Source organism: Pelobates fuscus, chromosome 1 (genome assembly GCF_036172605.1).
Source record: "Pelobates fuscus isolate aPelFus1 chromosome 1, aPelFus1.pri, whole genome shotgun sequence".
In the NCBI taxonomy this organism is placed as follows: domain Eukaryota; kingdom Metazoa; phylum Chordata; class Amphibia; order Anura; family Pelobatidae; genus Pelobates; species Pelobates fuscus.
Window position 1 is genome coordinate 254,746,310 of NC_086317.1, and position 21,256 is coordinate 254,767,565.

Sequence of the window (21,256 nt, forward strand, 5' to 3'; positions counted from 1 at the left end):
TGGAATTTTTCAAACGCTCTGCTTTCTTCACATTCAGTCACTGAGCATACAGTTATACATATATTGTACTTTGCTTAAAATCTGGTTCACAGAAGCCGGTGCAATGATATACACATACCTTCTTGTTATGAAATTGACTTTGAGTTGTCAAACAACCTTCAGTTGGGAAACTCCCACCTGAGGAAGACGTTTAACCACCTGTCTATTGAACGCTCCTCCTAACACAATTCAGAAAAAACATTCAGCATGTAAACAAGGATTTTATTGTATGTAGATAGCATTTCTCTACTATTTGTTCAATACACACGATGACAATCAATGCCTTTTTTATTCGAGAGAGGATCCAGCCTGCACATGTGAAGATTAGATGCAGTTGATGAAGACTGTGTTACTCTCTCTATTCTTCTATTTTATTTCCGGTAAGTAAACGCGATACCTTTTAATTAGCATATCTGAACATACACAAGCTAAAGCCTGCATTTTTTTCACCCCTACTAAAAATCACTCCTGTGAATCTGTACCTTATATTTTCATAATAATGGGGTTATTCACTGAAGTGAGAATTCAAATTTAAGGCTAGAGTAGCATAGTTGAGCATAGTTGAAAATGTTTGTAGTTCGGCTATTTTTACCTGAAATCTGACATTCACTTTGTATCTGTATATGTTAGTTTTTATTTGTTTGCATTATCATTTATACTTTTTAGTGATTAATGTAACTTTGGCTGGGTTTTTCCTTGTTGGGGGCACAGATGGGGAATACATTTTTTACTATCAAGTCTTCCTGGACACCTCTCTTGTTCATCCTGATTAGCAGCACATGAAAGGCACTATCAAGTCAGTAATAGGCAATCAATCATATACCATGAGATATTTGCATACTCTGTGCTGACAGTAATCCTAAACTAGTGATGTATGTCCACTCCAGGTCGATATGCAAACCCTTACCATTGGTGATTTTTGGATATACACTATGCATATCACTGGCAAGGAATCTGCAATTCCATCTTTTTTTTTTTTTTAACTGCAATCTGTCTTTTACTTAATGTATTTTGCTATTTTTCCCACCATATTCCATGTTTTCACCCTCTTGTCCTTTTAGTCTTTTATAAATTATATCAAAGGAGAACTTGGCCCTCCTAAGTGCTATGAAATCTAGGCAAATTCACACCTGCATGACCTGTGCAGGTGTTCTTTCTTCCTTTTATGTTACTTGAGATAAATAAGGGTGAATGGCATTGTGTCATATACTTAATAACACAAAATGTCTTTAAAGCAATACATAATAAAAAAATATTTAGTTTTTAAAAATATTTGCATGCAGTTGAATTAGGAAATCAACCTGCGAAAAACTAGGATGGTGTTTGTTTGATGGTGCTTGTTACTTGGGATTAGGTGGCCACATAAATTGTACTTATGGACTCTTGAATTCCACATTTATAGTGTTTACTGCTATGCCAATAGCAAAGTCCACAGGTGAATTTTTATTCCATATTAAGTGACACTAGGGTATGTTTGTTCAAATTGACAGTTAATGACTTGTTTGTACAAACTTCTCATATGCACACACACTGACACACATACAGATACAAACACTACATCCATACATACAGACACACAAAAACGCACATAGAGGTTCAAATTTTAGCCACCCTCCTTTTGAGTTCAGGAGGATGGATTCTGCTTGATTGGGCTGTTGGAAATTAGTATCTTACACTGCAGGCCCACCCCATCATCTCTGCCTTCTTCTCTCGCTCCCACGCGGCGTTTGTGTCAGCTGGGAGGAAGTACAAGGGTCTCCATTGGGTGGCAGTAAAAGCAAATGGGCCACCCAAAGAGCCCCTGTGGGCTGCCTTTATGGATTTATTTTGTGTGTACCCCTGTGGGAAATGGTTTGTACCCCTGGAACCACTGGTATAGAGGAATTTAAATCGATATTAATATATATATTAACACCAGGGGTTTTACATCAAATTGTGACTAGAGCTTACTTAAATAATTATTTCCAAATCAGCAACTTAACCCCTTAATGACACAACTTCTGGAATAAAAGGGAATCATGACGGAATATATCCGTCGTCTGTCCTTAAGGGGTTAAATTTAGCAATTTGGTTTTCAATTCACTACAACACAGTATTTATTGGGTAAAGCCCTGAGACATTGCAGAAAGAGCGGTTGGAATGCAGATAAACTGGTTGAGCACAGTCTTTTATGCGCTTGTTAGATGAGTCAATTTTAACTTAATTTTAAGACATAACTTTCCAGGTGCTGCTGTTTGCAGTTATTCTACAAACAAATGTTTTTATTGAACTGGGATTTGTTGAGAATTGATAAGGGTATTACATATTTTAAGGCAAAATAGCTGAATTGAAAATATTTCAGCGATTTTGTCTATTTCTAGAAAGGGAATGCAGGGAAGCAGCACCTTCACAAGTGTCCTCAACTCAAAAAGAAATGGAGCTTTATGTAAAACAAGAGGACATATAAAACGGAATATGGTATATGTTGGTGATTACTAATAAAAAAAAAAAGGAAATGCAGCTTTTGGAGCTCGAAATCAGTTCCAGATATATGTGCTTGGACGGTACAATCCCCCTGTCTGTGGATATATTAATCTTGGTCTCGGTCATGCCCATGGAATAGGTTCATTGATTTAAAAAATATACATATAATTTTTTTTTCTTACACACTACTCTTAGGGTTGCCACCTAGCTGGTATTTTACCGGCACAGCCAGTATTTGAGTATTGCAGTAATATCGGCAATACAAATGACGGTGAATTTTTAAGTACAAACGGAGATTACTCTGCAATAGTGGCGCCGGCCAGTAAGGGTTGCTGTGTGCGAAGAGAGGCAGGGATAGGAAGTTACAGCATATCCCTGTCTCTCTCTACTTACTGATCCGCAGGGGAGCAGCTACACAGCACAAAGAGTCCTGACAGCAGCTCCCAGCCTGCAGTGACAGCCTACAGTTCAGGTAAGTGAGGGAATGGGGGGGGGGGGGGGGGGCTGCAGGGAGACATGGAGACACTAGGGGACACTGGGAGACATGGGGACACTGAGATACTTGAGGACACTGGGAGACACAGAGACACTGGGAGAAACTGACATAGGGACATTGAGACTATATGGGACACTGGGAGACCTAGGGACACTGTGAGACATAGGGAAACTGAGAAACTAGGAACACAGTGTCCTCAAGTCTTCCAGTGTCCCCATGTCTCCCAGCCAGTGTCTCTAGTGTCTGTGTCCCTATGTTACCCAATTTTTTGATGATTTTACTGAATTTTCTCTTCTGTCAATTCTGATTTACATCATTTCGGCATTCCGAAATTCGTGACTTTCGCAATTCGGCCTGTGGCTGCTCACTGTTAAAAAAAAAAAAAATTGGGTCCCCCTCCCTACCTATTGTCCACCCCCTGCCCCCACCCCTGAGTGGTGGGTGGGGGCCCTAAATACTTATAAGGGGGGGGGCCTAATCTCCTCCCGCCTGGCCCCCACCCCTGAGCGGCGGGTGGGGGCCCTACAGTAAAATAAGGGGGGGGACCTAATGTCTTCAGGGGTGGGGGCCAGGGGGAGGACATCAGGTCCCCCCCCCATATTTGACTGTAGGGACTCCACCCACCGCTCAGGCAATTCGGACATTCGGACATTCGGACATTCGGAAGTACCCAAATGTCCGAATTGCCCGAAATTCGGACAGAAACGAATTGCACATGTCTAATGGAGGGTGGGGGATGAAAACCTGCTAACAGTTTAATTGATATGCTTTCTTGAAGAAGTGAGTTTTCAATGATTTTTTGAATGAGTGGAGACTGGGTGAAATTCTTATGGAGAAGGGAGTTCCATAGAGGAGATGCAGTCTTGGAGGCGAGCGTTAGAGGTGGGAGTATGGACAGAGGATACACGTAGGTCTTTGGCAGAGCGTAGTGTACTCGACAGGACATACTTGTGTATTAGGGAGGATAGATAGGTTGGAGCAGCATTATGTAAGGACTGGTAAGCAAGCACCAGAATTTTAAATTGAGCCCTATATCTAACTTGAAGCCAATGCAGGGACTGACAGAGCTGGGAGGCATGAAAGGTGCGGGCGGACAGGAAAATGAGCCTCGCTGCCGCATTCATTATAGATTGCAGCGGTGCAATCTGGGAACACGTAAGACCACTGAGAAGAGTATTGCAGTAGTCCAGGCGAGAGAGAACAAGGGCATGGACCAGCACCTTAGCCGCATCCGGGCTTAAATAGGGGCGAATGCGCGCTATATTTTTGAGATGGAAGCAACAGGATTTGGCGATTTATTGGACATGAGAGGTGAAGGAGAGGTTGGAGTAAAAAAGAACACCCAGGCAGCGAGCCTTCTAGGTAGAGGTGATGGTAGCGCCGTTGACTTGGAGGTAGACAGACACGGGAGTAGTAACACTTGAGGGAGGAAAGACCAGAAGTTCTGTTTTGGACAGGTTGAGTTTAAGGAAGTGAGCAGCCATCCAGTTGGAAATTGCAGAGAGGCAGTCAGAGACACGAGTCAAGATGGGCGGAGAGAGATCAGGAGAGGACAGGTAGATTTGCGTGTCATCCGCATAGAAATGATAACAGAAGCCAAAGGAGCTGGGTTTACCAAGGGAGGCAGTGTAGATAGAGAACAGTAGGGGACCAAGGACAGGACCTTGGAGGACGCCGACAGAGAGTGGTTGGGGGGTAGAGTCAGAGAAAGAAACATTGAAAGAGCGCTGGGAGAGGTAGGAGGAGAACCAGGAGAGAGCAGTATCCCGTAGACCAAAATTACAGAGAATGCGAAGAAGATTTTTTTTTTTTTTTTTATTCTTTATTTTGTGGTGCTGAGATATACAAACAGGCTTACATCGCCACGACAGCTGATATATGCCGATGAAGTAGTACATAGTTAACATTATCATGGCAGTCAATGATAGCACATTTTTATATGAATCAGGCTAGGCATACATTTCTATGTCCTCGGTTACTTTCAGGTTGGCAGGAACAATAATTAGGGATGACATTTTGGTTTATTTCAGGAATGTATGAAGGTTGTGTGCTGCCCACGTTTACAAGAGTGACTGTGCTTCTGGAGCTGAGTGTCTATGTAGCGGGTGCTAGGGTGTGGATGTCATTTTGTCCTGGGCTATACATGTAGCAGGTGTGTCTGTTAGGTGATTTAGATATCTAGAGAGCTCAGAACGGGGTGCAGGTTGATTGTGGGCGCGGGTTGTGTTAACAGGTATGCTAGTCTATTCGCTATGTGTAGCTTGTTTTTAATTACCCCAGGGCTTGTGGTGGGGTGAAGATAGTCGGGTAAGTCCAATAATTCTAAGTTTTGACAGTGGATGGTCAAGGAAAGAGGCCCAGGCTTTGAATGCCCATGCTATGCCAGTCGCCCGGTGTCCCTTAGGGGCCTGATGCAGGAGTCTTGCTTTGTAGCACGTGGCTCTCGTGACGTGATCGTGGGTGATCCTGGAAGGTACAAGCCTAGTTTAGGGAGTGTGGTGGGGGTGTTAGATCTTGGATCTAGTCGCTGGCAGTTCATGGTGGGGGTGTCCGTGACCTGTGTGGGAGAAGGTGTGTCTGTAGTCTTGGGGCCAAACCATATGGGGTGTCCCGGAGGGTGGGGGGGTCTGTGTTTTTGGGAGCTTGCGTCTCTCCCTTTTATTGAGGGCTCTTATTGTGGCATATGAGGCTGTGTGGGGGTGGGTTTTAGCCTGTCTGACTATGGCGTGCATTTATGTGTCATATAACTGAAAACTCCTGTGAAAACAGCTTAAAACTAAACACGTAAAATATATAATAAAGTATGGCTCTTTAGTATAGTGCGGAGGCATGGTAGAGTGTCAGAGTCAGATATGTTTCAAGTCAGAGCCCCTCTCATTTCTCTTCCTCTGGGGACAAAGGGCTGTACTCTGTCCGGGTCCCAGGTCTGTGAGGCAGAGGAGGTTGCAGGTTGCCCGGGTTGTGGGGATATCCCCAGTGCTTGGAGGAATGGCCCTGCTTCGTCTATTGAGGACAGTCTTAGTATGGTGCCTTCTCTGTCGACGGTTAGGGCTCTGGGAGTTGTCCATCTGTAGTCGATGCCGGCTTCTCATAGCTGGTGTGTCACTGGGCCCATTGATCATCTCCACAGTTGAGGTAGGCCTCAGTTCTCCGCCGGGTTTTCCTGCCCGTTCGTGTGAACAGAAACGGCATTGGTTGTTGGTCCGCACTTGGGGGTTGCTAGTGGTGATATTTCTCCCTGGGGGTAGTTTTGTGGGGTCGCTGATTACTGCAGATTGTGTGCCGTTTTGCCGGAGCTCTGAAAATTGTCAGCCATTCCGGTCTATCGCTTAGCTCCGCCCCCCGCAAAGAAGATGTTGATGATCAACAGTGTCAAAGGCAGCAGAAAGATCAAGGAGAACCAGGATAGAGTAATGGCTGCGAGATTTAGCAGCAATTAAATCGTTGGATACTTTGGTCACAGCCGTTTTGACAGAATGACCAGCTCGGAATTCAGACTGAAGGGGGTCAAGCAGAGAGTTGGTTTTGAGAAAGTCAGTCAGTCTGGTGTACACAACTCTCTCGAGGATCTTGGAGGCAAATGGCAGTAGCGAGATAGGGCGGTAGTTGGATTGGGAGTTGGGGTCAAGGCTGGGCTTTTTCAGAATTGGGTTACAGTTGCATGTTTGAAGGGTGAGGGAAATGTGCCAGAGGAAAGGGAGGGATTGAAAATGTTAGTGAGGGGAAGAGCAAGAGAGGGAGACATAGTGCGGATGAGATATGAAGGAATAGGATCGAGGGAACAGGTGGTGGGCCGGGGGGCCCGGAGCAGAGCAGAAACCTCTCTTGCTATAGCAGGTGTGAATGAGTGTAGAGTGGTGGAGGGAGTGGGGTTGGGTGATGTAATGGTAGGCGAAGGAGAGAAATTAGCAATTTCTTCTCTGATTGTAGAGATCTCAGTGAAGTGAGATGCAAAGTTTGTGGCAGACAAGGTGGTAAAAGGAGGGGGATTAAAAGGGCGAAGAAGAGCATTAAAAGTGTGAAAAGGGTGTTTGCGTTGATGGGACATTGTACTTATGAGGGTATTAAAGTAATTTACTTTTGCAGCGGAGAGAGCCAGGCTGTAGGAGCGCAGCATAAATTTATAGTGGAGGAAGTCAGATGCAAAGTGAGACTTTCTCCAGCAGCGTTCAGCAGTTCTAGAACAGGATGAGAGAATAGTCCAAATAAAAGAGTCTTAACTGGAATGATCTTACTCAGATCAGATAATGTATAAAAAGTGCTTGATCAGGAACAATGTCCTCACTGTCCTTGTCCAGGCAAATCCACTCATATGACAAGACAAAGCATATGGGGAACCAAATAGTGTAATATGTACAGTCTAATATATAAAAGATGTTGAAAAGATGGTAATAAACTCACATATATTAGAGCTATAGCTAGCTCTAGTGTGAAGGGCATACAGCAGTACGATCCCCGCTTATGGGATATGTAGTAAGCTTCTTCCATCAGGGGTATGTTCAACACTCAAGAGAAGGGTAAAAGGAGACACTGATAGTGCTCACTGGATAAAACTATAGTATTAAAATATATGAAATGGTACTCACAAGAGAGGAGCAGGCTAACTGCTCCTTGATGATAGCATTGGTGGTATGATCCCCGCCTAGGATTTCTTGAAGTCCAGGAGGTTAAAAATGCCAGGTAAAAATGAAATCAATATAAAGTATATAAAAAGATGATTGGCACAGGCAGAGTGACCAAAAAATCTACAATAGGCTAAAATACACAATATAAAATATCCACAAATGCATTTGCCTTACTGGGCTTCTTCAAAAGTCACGCACATTTATGGAGTAGGGTGCGTTTGTGACAGGAGGTATGACTGTTTTGGTGTTTTTGGTTTATAAGATTCTTTAATTAGGCCCATCATGATTGTCAGCACCAGGCCCAATGGGCTCTTAATCTGGCCCTGTATAAAATGAAAATAAAAACAAAAGAGCTAAAAAGATAATAAAATAATAAAAGGAGGTATACTCTCCTCCAAACGGAGTAAAGTTATGCTCAATCCTATATAGCTTAGGTGGTATCTTCCCCACCTAGGCTAGTGTGCATGCATGACAATTGCCATACCGCACCATTCAGCATCTCAACAAATAGATACATTGACTCAATGCATGTCTAAGGGGAATGTGTGATTGCATGAATGCATCATAAAGTCCCTCTAGTAGCTGTCTGAATGGCAGCTGTTAGTGGTGGCTTTGGGGACAAATGGGAATACTGTCCTTTCTCAGAAAAGACAGTGTTTACAATTGTCAACCTGTAGGGACAGGCTGTTTGTACCACAACCACTACATTAATCTGCAGTGGTTCTGGTGCTTGGAGTATCACTTTTATCAATATGTTTGTGAAGACTTCTTTAGCATGGTCATAAATAATCCTCCAATTTAACAAGAGTGCTGATATTGGGAGGAAGATTGGAGGAGCCAAGCAAATTCATTAAATAAACCTGTACGATACATTATTTAAAAAAAAAGCATTTATCTTGGTTTGAGTATGGTTTAATTGGTGTGTCTGGTTAATAGCTGCAGTGGATGTGGTAAGTTAGTTCCTGTGATTTGAATTATAATATTTATAGTTAAAAGTAGTTAATGCCCAACCTAAAATTAAAAGTGGCTTTAGTCCACTTGAATATAGTGTGTTGTGTTTTTCTCGAATAAAACATACAGTATACAAAGATATGAATCTACATTTATTATTCCAGTAATAATTTTGTGTGTCCTTAAAATACAAGATACAGCAGTGTACCTTGCTTTGTTACTCTGTGCACTTGGACTTCTGTAGCATACAGAGCTCCACCGCCTAACACTCATAGATAATCATACGAGATGTACATATCAGCCAGACTGTATGTCTGAGGATAGTGAAAGTTATAGTCCACAGAGTCATGAGTGCAGGTATGCTAAACCCTATGCAAGTACAATAGGAATGGTTCCCTCCAACCTGAAAGGAACACTATAGTGTTAGGAATACAAAGCTGTATTCCTTACACTACAGGAACACTCTGCTTGTCCCTCTCTCACCCTTTTTTCACTTAAATAATTCCAGTGCTGATGTCCCTCAGTTCTGACTCGGGCTGCTCCTCCTCCATCCGACGATGGAGGGGACCTAATGAGCGGGAAAGTGCTGCACGCATAAATAGACACATTGATACACCCACAGACACACCGATACACACAAATAGACACACAGATGCACACAGACACAATGATGCACACAGACACAATGGTACACACAGAAACAATGATACAGAAACACTGATATACCCAAAGACACACTGATACACACAAAAAGACATACTGATAGACACAAATAGACATACTGATACACACAAAGAGACACACAGATGCACACAGACACAATGATATACAGAAATACACACACAGATGTACACAGACACGATGACACACACATAGACACACATATGCACACAGACACAATGATACACACAGACACAATGGTACACACAGACATAATGATACAGAAACACTAATACACCCACAGACATGCTGATATACCCACAAACACACTGATACACCCACAGACAAACCAATACACAAAAATGGATACACTGATACACACAGGTGCACACAGACACAATGTTATACACAAATAGACTTACATATGCACACATACACAATGATATACACAGACACAATGGTACACACAGACACAATGATACAGATGAATTGGCAGAGGATGATGGCAGTTGCAGTCCACATTAACTCGAGTGCTAATAATCTGTAATCTTATTTACAAAATATAAAATGGCACAGCTTACAAAGGTGATGCACTCTTATGAATAGGTCAGAATTACAGTGTCACTCATTTTTCAATAGCTCCCATGAACATGCAACACTCATAACTGTATTTTCTTTTTTATGCTTTTCAGAACATGTCTGTAGTGGTTGTGGGAATTTTTCTATCCAAAATGTGAACTTTATTGCCAAAAACTTTGAGTATATTCTCAAATGGGAGAACAAAGGACTGGAACCAAATGTGACTTTCAGCATTGAATATAAAAGGTATGTTTGGTAAATAAATCTGTATATGAAAACGAAACAAAGTCTAAAGGTCTCCGTTTCTGATTAGCATAACTAGACCTGGATCATTCAGACTGCAAAATATGAACATTGTGCACATGATTTATGTCCAGCCTCTGAATTCCAGGGAACCTAGACCAGATTTCTGCCTGTACGGATGCAATCAAACGGCTGAAATCCAGAACCCAATTATGGTTGTACAAAACTTAAAGGACCACCATAGTGCCTTGAAAACAAACTTTTTTACCTGGCACTATGTAGTCCTTAGCCCCCCCCCCCCCCCCCCCCCACCCTCATGGCCCCCTTCCCGCTGGACTGAAGGGGTTAAAACCTCTTCAGCCACTTACCTTTATCCAGCACCGAGATCCCTTGGTGCTGGTGACCTCTCCTTCCCCTCCGACGTTGGCTCCAGAGTGGAGCCGAATGCGCATGCGCGGACAGAACCGCACGCGCATTAAAAACACCCCCCTTAGGAAAGCATTACTCAATGCTTTCCTATGGACGTCAGCATCTTCTCACTGTGATTTCACAGTGAGAATTGCGGAAGCGTCCTCTAGAGGCTGGATTAACCCTGCAGTGTAAACATAGCAGATAGGGCCTGAATCTAATATAACATATAATTACAAAATTATATAATTGGATATCTGTCTAACTCCTCTTTAGAAAGGGTTAAATCCATGGAGAGGTCTAATGTACCCCAATTATATAATGACATTAAAGGACCACTATAAGCACCCAGACCACTTCAGCTCAATGAAGTGGTCTGGGTGCCAGGTCCCTCTAGTTTTAACCCTGCAGCTGAAAACATAGCAGTTTCAGAGAAACTGCTCTATTTCACTGAAGGTTAATCCAGCCTCAAGTGGCTGTCTCACTGACAGCCACTAGAGGCGCTTCCACGATTCTCACTGTGAAAATCACAGTGAGAAGACACTTGACGTCCATAGGAAAGCATTTAGTAATGCTTTCCTGTGGGCGGTTTGAATGCACGCGCGGTGGAAGGAGAGGTCACCAGCGCCAAGGGAGCCCAGCTCTGGCGAAAGGTAAGTGGCTGAAGGAGTTTTACCCAGCGGGAAGGGAGCCCTGAGAGTGGGAGGGACCTAATTACACTATAGTGCCAGGAAAACGAGTTTGTTTTCCCTGCACTATATTGGTCCTTTAAGCTGTTAACAGGTATATTATATCATAGAAATAACCACATTTCAACTACATTTTCTGTTCGTACTTCTGAAAATCACGAATAGTTATTTTAACAGTTTGTTCATCTGTAGCAAATTCAGACTCGAATAATCCTGATAGTGTAAATACTGTCTCTAACAAAGGTAGTCAACCTTTTTTTTTACCTACCGCCCACTAATGCATCTTTCTTCATAGAAAAATCCTTACCACCAACCAGTTTTCTATATTTATTTTTTTAGTGCAAGTGCGGAATATTTTTTAGAAAGGAGGGTGTTTAAAAAAATATTACTTAAATTTATATTTTTATTTCTACTTTATGCATGTTTATAATGTTTTTAACTTTATAAAGTTTAATGAGAAAACAATAAAGTAAATTGAAATTATCTTTAACTAGTGATTAATTCTCGTTATTCTCTCCTTTCTTTACTTATTTTCCTTCTTTCTTTTATTTTATAAGTAAACAAAACTTTCTCCTTTTTTACAAGTACTCTGCTCCTCCTTTCTCCTTATTTTTACAAGTACTCTGCTCCTTCTTTCTCCTACTCCACAAGTACTCTGCTCCTTTTTTCTCCTTTTTTACAAATACTCTGTTCCTTCTTTCTCCTATTCCACATGTACTCTGCTCCTTATTTCTCCTTTTTTACAAGTACTCTGCTCCTTCTCTCTCCTATTTTACAAGTACTCTGCTCCTTCTTTCTCCTTTTCCACATGTACTCTGCTCCTTCTTTCTCCTTTTTTTACATGTACTCTGCTCCCTGCTATCGTGTATCCCCCTTCTTCCAACTCCTTCCCTTCCTCTACCCTCGTGTTAAACTCGTTCGCGCTTGCTCTCGTTCATATATGTGCACACGCTCATACATGCGCACACGCTCGTACATGCGCGCACGCGTTTGTGCGCTCGCATGTGCACGCCCAAACTTCCTGCTAACCACTGAGTGCGCAGAGCATTCATCTCTCTGGATGGGAGGGGGGATTCTGCTTGTGCCGTAGAACCCACTACTGCCTACCTGGAATCCTGAAACACGTGATTGTACAGAATAAAGTGACTAGCGCACATAAATAAATATGTTTACCTTAAAAGATATATAATACAGGTTCTTTCTTAAAAGTGTATTTTTGCCTATACCAAATAAAACAAATACACATAGCATGACCTGTATTTAAACAAATATTATTAATAAGAGTAGTCGGCAAACTCACAATTTTTAGAGCCTATTATAAGTTGGCTCTGGACTTATGGTGCATTTTATCTCACTTCAGGAGATTTGTAGGTAGTAATTCAGCAGTCACACCCACAGGAACTCAGGAACTCGATAGTTTAATGTAACAAAGATTCCAGGGTCCAAGGTGGAACTTAAAAGTAAATATTTATTTGACTTTAGTAAAAGTATCAAGAATAATAAAAGCACAACGCGTTTCAACCTATATAAGGTCTTCCTCAGGTGCAGGTATCTCATACACTGAATATTCATCATTTATATATGTAACATACTTAATTACAAAATAATTTCACTTGTGTTAATTGAAAAAAACAAATTCCCTCCCATTTCCAAATATGGTCTGGACAGGATATGGTTTGCCATCCCCAATATGGTGCCACATCCTGTTTCAGACATAGCCCAGTGCCCTCCCAAACATGTCTGATCAAAAAAAAAAAAATGGTCTGGACAGGATGTGGATATGGTCTGGACAGGATGTTGTTTGCCATCCCCAATATGGCGCCACATCTTGTTTCAGACATACCCCAGTGCCCTCCCAAACATGTCCTCTTCCCTTTTTTTCTTTTCTTCTTCCCCACCTTTGCCTTTTCGTTGGCCGTCCTCGCATTGCATCACTTACGGTGATGTACTTCCAGTTTTTGGCATTCAACGTCACTTCCGGTTGCGCGCGCATCACTGAGTTCAATATCCCTTTGAAGTCCTAGGGGAGTGGCATCGAACCTCCGTAGTCCATTATGGTGATGGGCATTCATGTCCATAGCGTCCATAAAATACATATGTGGGGGGATGTAAATAACATTAAAATATAGGTAAATATATATACTATATAGGGCATTTAAAATATATCATCAGCATTATAAAACCCTTATTTCCAGTGATAAGTTAATAAATAAAAATGGTGATAAAAGAATCGTTATAAAAATCCATAAAAGCATAGAGACATAGACAGAGAGGGACATATGGTTCAATATTGGAGAACTATAGGATACAATTGATCTCAAAATCTATATTTAACCCTAACAGAGTTAGTGTTCTCATTTCAAAAATCCATTTTGACTCTTGTAAACTCAGTTTTTCCCCCAAATCTCCTCCTCTCCAATGGTTGTTTACTTTGTTCTCATTTCAGTGCTGCTTTATTTATTCTACTTTTCTGGAATCCTGAAACGCCCACTAGCGGGCAGTAGAGACCAGGTTGACGACCCCTAGTCTATAATTAACTGATTGTATACTGAACCAATAAATAAGAGGGAGGGGGGGTTCTGTGTATATTTAAATTAACAAACTTGAAAATGTGCAAAAATCTTAACATACAAACATCCAGAAGGCAACATGACATTAAAGGCAGGGGATCTATATCTGTATATCATCATCAGACATTCCTTGGATTATTTGTTAGGAAATATTAAAGTATTATTCTGCATGTCAAATGTGAAACCCTGTCAGATTAATCACAAAAACATTTATTTTAAAAATATCAGAATAATGCACCAGCGGGGTTATTCACTATAGTGGTCCTTGCTGGGAATTCAAACTGAATTTCAAATTTAAGGCCAAAGTAGCTGGACCGGAACGTATACCTGACTTGTTGGAACGTGTACCTGAAATGTTCCAGTTTAGCAATTTTAATCTATCATTTTAAATTTAATTTGAATTTCCTGTACGTTCCTGGCAATTTTCACTTTAGTGAATAACTCTGAGGTCATGTATACATGTTCGTGTTACCCAACACAATTTAAAAAATAAAAATAAAAAACAGCCAGGAAACCTGATGTTGAACATAAAAACAACTATAATTGAGTTTTCTCACCTATCTCTTCCCAAGATTAGATCTTCACAAAATAAAGTCTTATATGTTTCTTTGATCGCAAGAAATTGCATTCTATCCATGTTTGACATAGTAGACTATCCAATCCTGTCCAAACCACGAATTTACTAGCATGCCCAGCTTCTACTTCTACAGGTCCGCACAGTAGACTCTTAATTTTGCATTGAAGCACCCAATTCCATAAACATTGTTGATCAAATAGCTTTAGCGTGTTAATCCATAGAAGGGGCTACTGAATTCACTGGACACTTTTATATTTCTGTTTCTAAACATTTTAATAAACTTTAATGCTTTATAAACTCTTTGGTGGATTGTCACTATTGCACATAATACAGACTTTCTCTTCACCAAGGTGCTCTGTTTTGTACTTTTAAATAAGCCTGGATATACTGTACATGAAATATAAAATAAAAGCCTTTGAATTTATTTTGTACATTATCGTTAGGTTTACTTGAAGCCATATATATAATGTCGACTTATCCCACATTTGCAGACATAAACCTAGAACCCTTACCCTTTAATATATATATATATATATATACTTACATGTGGGTGAGGCAAAAGTATGCTATGTAAACTTTTTTGACATTATATCAATATAATTTAGTGATACGATAAATTTGACCTTGAGTGTTTTGAGACTAAATGAATGCCACAAATAAGCTGTTTGATGTCTTTCTGTACTATAGATATGGAACTAAACAATGGATTGTAAAGCAAGAATGTCAAAATATCACCAGACTTTACTGCAACCTCACAGATGAGATCATGAGTGATGAGGATATGTTCAAGGAACAATATCTGGGCCAGGTTAGAGCATGGTCTACAAACTGCTCTTTGGACTGGGTAGTGTCAAAGAGGATGAGCCCAATAGATGACAGTAAGTAAAAAGCACTATCTAGTATTCACAAAGATACATTTTACTATTCCTGCTTAATTAAAATGCCTTACCTTCACATCAGCAAACATTTTTTATTTTAAGAGGGCTGTTGTGTTTATGATCTGTGGAATGCTTCATTAAGGCATAAGTCAGACATCCATTCTTTCATTTTCCTGTAGCATACATTGATAATATAGAACTAACCATCATTGAAGGTATCCGCTCGGTAACAATCTTCGTTCAAGTTCCCACCATACCAATGAATACTGAAGTGATGAGCATTGAACAACTCTACAGCAATGGCTTGTTTGCCTATTACATGAGCTTCAGCAGTATGAAGGAACAAGTCATAGTAAGTCATATTTTTCATGATTTGTATCAATAACTTCTTAACATTACGTTTTCTTTAAAGCAACTACATTATTAATACTACACTTAATGTCAACTGTATGAACAGTCTCATACTCTATAACCAGTGTTGTAGTATTTGAACAATTTCACATTCTATACCGCTGTTATACTACACGAACGGTCTCATATTCTAAAACAGGTTTCATACAATATGAACAGTTTCAAAGTCTATACCAGTAGCCTATCTATAAAGTTTCAAGGGTTGTAGATGCTACCAGACCTCTAGTCTCCCAAGGTAGTGAAGTGAACGGAGGGATTTAAGTCAATGATATAAATGCTGAAATAAATTGAAATGCAATATCTCATTCTAGTGGCAGAAAATCCAGACAAAACATACATTTAACATTACGGGCTTGAATCCTGGTACTACGTATAATGGAAGTGTGTACATTATGATCCACAATGAAAGAAAAAGTGACATTAAGCAATTTTTTGTCAAAACTCTTCCAGGTAATGTAAACTAACTTTACTTTTATTTAATTTTATTTCCATGTAAAGCCTGACTATGATCTTTTTAAATGCCCCCAGAAGATAGTTGTTTATGCTTTTTTCCTGCTGTCATATTGTTGTGTATGTATGGGGTTATATGCTTTTTTTCCTTCTTCTCCTTAAAGTAACTCTCCAAGCACCATAACCACTACAGCTCACTGTATTGATAATGGTGCCTAGAGTATCCTGGTACATCCTCCCCCTTGTAATGAGTCAAACTGTTTTAAAATGGTTTCACTTATTACCGGGGGCCTGCCAGACACCAATCCCCACTTACACGACTTCTTTTAGCCTGTTCTATGAGCTATGCAGAGCTAGCCCATTGTCTTTGTGTGTGATTGGCTGAGAGAGTCTGGCTTTCCAATTTCAGCAGTGGAGGCATAGACCAGCTTCTAGTGGGTCCCAGGTATGAAGTAAAACCGTTTTAAAACAGATGATTCCTTACAATGAAGGGCGGGTGACAGGGCACTTCAAGTAACATATCCACTACAGCTTGCTTGGTAATTTGAATGTTCCTTTAATATCACTACTTTATAATAGTTTTCTAGTAAAAGTCGGCCCAAAATCAATATTGCTTAAATGTTACTCGAGATATAGATATTAATAATTTTACCTAGAAATACCTAAAATAAATGCCAAGAAAATTATTCCTTCCTTCTAGGAGTAGGAAATGTGAATCTTGGGAAAAAAATGTAAGGTCCTCACCATGGAATAGGTGTATTCAGCCAAAATCAGAGTAGCGGAAAAGTAGAGATTTAATCGGAGAAATGGGGAAACGTGTTTTCACTTTTGGGAAGTCATGGAGTAGATGTAACTAAATAACCCACCACGAAGAATAAATCTATGGCCCCAGAGACTCTGCATTGAATTAAAAAACATGGAATCTCTTTGTTAAACCTTAACATAGTTATTCACTAGTGTGAATTGTCAGGAAATTCAAAGTGAATTTCATTTTTTTTTTTTTTTTTAAATAGCGAAATTGGAGAAAATGCTCATATTTTCAGTTTGAATATTTTTGGTTACAATTTAGAGTTCCCTTTGACATGCATGCATAGATAAAATGTATCACTATGTTCCAAGATACTTGTGGCTCCACCTCCTGCTGGGTGCAAGACTTTGGTGAATTGTAACTCCACATTAACGGGGTGCAGTGTTAGGCTAAGAAATGTAGTTTAATCAATTTGTTTTCTATTTATTGCTATAGATCCCTCAATGGTTGGACTCGTTGTGATCTTACTTGCAGTTTCTGCTGGTCTGTTCTTTGGAGTATTACTATGGCTAACTTATAGATATGTGAAACAACAAGGTCCGACACCAAGTGCTTTGGTAAGTGTCAATGACATGAGATACGGAAAAGGTTTGTGAGTATCAAGGAAATATGTTGGTGTCTGCAACTGGTAATGCTATGGAGGCTAGTGAGGTTTGTACCAGATGACTAATGATTTAGCCCCTACATGGCACGGGCTCAGGGAAATCCCATGCTTTCATGATACATGTTAGTATGTGATGAAGGTTCTTGGGGAATTGTCAAGTATCACGAGTCTAACCGTTGATACAAAGTTACAGGTTTACAGGGGAGGGCAAAAAGCACTTCTGCCCAGGAGCAGACCATCAGTTTGGCCCCTGTGAGCTTTGGCCGTTAAACGCATTGCCACTGCTTATCACATCAACACTCTGAACACTGGGGCACACAAGAGAAACATACACTGCCTGCACCTGGAAGAGGTACAGAACAAATACACTGGATCATGTGTAATTTGCACTGTTATTGTTTCTAAATTTCTCCAAATCTATTGCTATAATCATGGTTAGTAATACAATCTCACAGATCTGTCCCTCATAATGATATATACAGAAATGTTGATTCTAGGTGCATTTCCTGGTTTGCATTCCATTGCAGGTCAGGTTTGAATTACACAATACATCAATACCACTACCAGACATACTGGTTTAGTTGCATTCTGAATTATTGTACTAATACCATCTCTAACTTGAAGCTATAGTGTTACTTAGAAGAAACCTGACGTTGATCAAACCTTTTACAGCTCTAATCTCGACAGGCATTCAAAATGTGAACATGGAATACTTCATTCCAAAGAGTAGAATACTTTGTCCTTGAAATAAAAATTATAGAGAAAAACAACGTATGTTACTTTGTTTATTAAACTATACAAACTAGTATATATCGTAATTATAAGGATTCAAAATAACTTGAGTGTGCACATATTCTCATTTACTGCCAATAGAAACACAATTATATGAAAAAAATAAAGAGACAAAACTAAAAAAAAATTAATTAAAAGAATATACATTTACACAGCTGAGTCCAACTATTTATTTATTCAATACCACACTATAAATGGGTGTTGAAATTACAGGGACTGGTTTACACGGGGCTTAGTACCTTTATCGCATTTAACTAAAATTTAAGAGAAAAGCCAGGTGATAAATCAGACTCGTCCACTCACATTATTAAACCTTCATCCTACTTCAAATGGGACCAAGGTAGAGGGATACATCCCAACAGCCTCACAGGTTAAAAAAGAGTCAGGGGGATTTCACTCTGTTTTTATTTACGCTATGCCAGTTGTTGGCTGATGGAACATCAAATATAATCAATACATCAAATATAATCAAGAATGAAAAAACATTTCTCATATAACATGTTTTTGATTAACTGAAATTCAAAATTGCTTTAATTGCTTTAATTTCTGAAGAATTTTTCAACTAACCCAAATTCCAAATTCCAGTGATTTTTATGTCAAAGAATGTTTTTGACGCACCCATAAATTCAGAATAAAATTGAAAAAATGCATGTGCATGTAAAAAATGTTTAACTGTAATTATGAGAAATCTCACAGAAGTTAAATCTAAATAAAATTGGATGGTGTTTTTCTAGTGACTTAAATGCAATTAAAAAAATAAACTATCCTTTCTAGAAAACAAATACATAGGTTGTTCGAAAATGACAAATTTGTATAAACATGTACAAACTGGTTTGCTCAACTTCAAAAGGTTACTGTATGTGCAGAGTGTCAGTTTATTATATAGCACATTGCTACCAGAGGTGTAATTCCACCTCAAGCAGTGTCATTAGTTAAGCATGTATAGGTAAGGGTTTTTTGTTGTTGGTTTTTTTCCACTTTTTACAGGGATCAGCATAACTTGTCAGCAAGGGCTAATCCATCCAAAAACAGTGTCAATATGAGAACAATGTTTGTGGTTGGATTAACCCTTTCAAGTTAAACTTTTACTACTTTTATTGCTTGAACAAGGAGCACAACCACAAAAGTATATAGAAAAAGATGTGTATTACATGGGTCAAAATAATAGGCTCTCATAGACAGTATCAATGCATACAAAAGACCATAAATGTCCAATAAAGAATACAATGCAATATCTATAAGTTCATAAGTTGCATACAAGCAAACTGCATAATGCATAAAAAATTATATATGAGTATACAAGACAGCTATATGAGATGCCAAATTTAATAACCCCAAAATAATGATAAAAAACAAAAAAATAAAGAAAACATACCAGACCTAGTGAGAAGAAGGACAAGAGTCAACCAATACACCCCAAACGTTTTGGCAGAATGCCTTTATCAAGGGATCACATTAAAGAGGTAAGTGTTACACTAGCAACCATAATGCATGTGCTGTGGTTGCTATGGGTAGAGAGCAGAGGGACCTCCTATGGATGGTCCCTGTCTCTCAGTTCCTCGGCATTGAGTGTCTGCTGAGGAATGGAGAGACAGATGGGAGAAAACACTATTTTGAAATAGTTTTTTTTCCCAATCTATACATTTGCTAGCACAATGTGTGGATGAAATTCCAAACTCTTTTAAAAGAGCATTATTAAAACTATAGAATAGTTTCACTTCAAAAGTAATATAATCATATTACTGTTCAGAAGTTTTCTGTGGTTCTAATAATTAATTATCAAGAATCAAATGTAATATGACCCCAAAAGTAAACAATATTTTTTTATTTCCCAGGACTTTGGAAAACCTTTGTTCTTTCAAGCAATACATTTAACAAAGGAGAAGGTGAATAGTTTATATGCAATTCCAGCAGTATCTGTCCAATTTAAGGAACAATGGTTTGACAAACTTAAGGACATGCCCACCAACAGAGGGCCAGCTCTTTACAGTGCTCAGTTTGAAAACCCATCCACAAGTGAACAAACAGATGCCCTGCTTCATAAACCAACCTCATATATTTCTCAACAAGAACAGCCTGTAAAGATAAACAGCAAGACCGACTCATCAGATGATTATGGGATTATTGAGGACAGGACAGTTTATACAAAACCTATATTAGTCGAAGGCACAGCTTTTGTGAAGCAGTCCTACCTCCATCAAATGGACAGGCACTCAAACTTTGACCACCTAGAAGAAACTCTTCTGAATAATGATGATGAGACCATGGAACATATTTGTCCACTCATATCGGAGTTGGAGGGTAGTGTGTTCCACCTGCTATCGAAGAACATGGACACGTGCGGACCTCAAGCATTGCTATCCTCTGTTAAAGTCTATGGCACAGTGGAACAAAAAGAGGAACAGATAGTAGACTTTCTTTCAGAAATCAGAAAATTTGATGAACGGTTTTATATTAAAACAGAAGAACAAGTATTTGAAGATTATACGTTGGAATATGTAGGAAAACCCAACAACACTTTTCAAACTCCTCTTAATTACACAAGAAAAAATGGGTTGGAAAGTACATGTGAATGCCATCAACCTTACAAATTACAGCACTGATATAAATCTGGTTATGATGTTGTTTCATAAAAAACTACTATCATAAATAAATACTATGCATAATACAATGTACAAAATGTTATGTAATTGTATATTTCGAATATGTGATCTGTAGTGTCTTAAACATTTTCATTTGACCTCCATTATTTTTTGAAAACCCAAGTTATATAACATGACTGAAATAAAATTATTTTTACTGGAGCAATTAAATATACTCAAGCTCTATAAAGGTAAAAATTTTGTAGAGCTATTTAAGCATATAGTTATGTACAATTTAATCAAAGCAGCTACCACACTTCTACAGGTGTTCCCTTCACCAGATATAGGATATTGTAGTATAATGTACAAGAAGTGGAGCGATATAAAGTGAATAAGCCCCTATCACCAAACAAAATGAATTTATACTTAGA

At 39.4% G+C, this 21,256-nt stretch overlaps 1 protein-coding gene across 1 annotated transcript; it reads left to right on the forward strand.

The window, feature by feature from the left end:
- Positions 1–205: 205 nt before the first annotated feature.
- Positions 206–20,997, forward strand: IL22RA1 (interleukin 22 receptor subunit alpha 1). Its single transcript, XM_063444565.1, has 7 exons — positions 206–419; positions 9,927–10,059; positions 14,988–15,178; positions 15,358–15,530; positions 15,901–16,039; positions 17,283–17,404; positions 20,079–20,997. The coding sequence occupies exons 1-7, from the start codon at positions 368–370 to the stop codon at positions 20,844–20,846; spliced, it is 1,578 nt and encodes a 525-aa protein (XP_063300635.1). The 5' UTR covers positions 206–367; the 3' UTR covers positions 20,847–20,997.
- Positions 20,998–21,256: the final 259 nt, after the last annotated feature.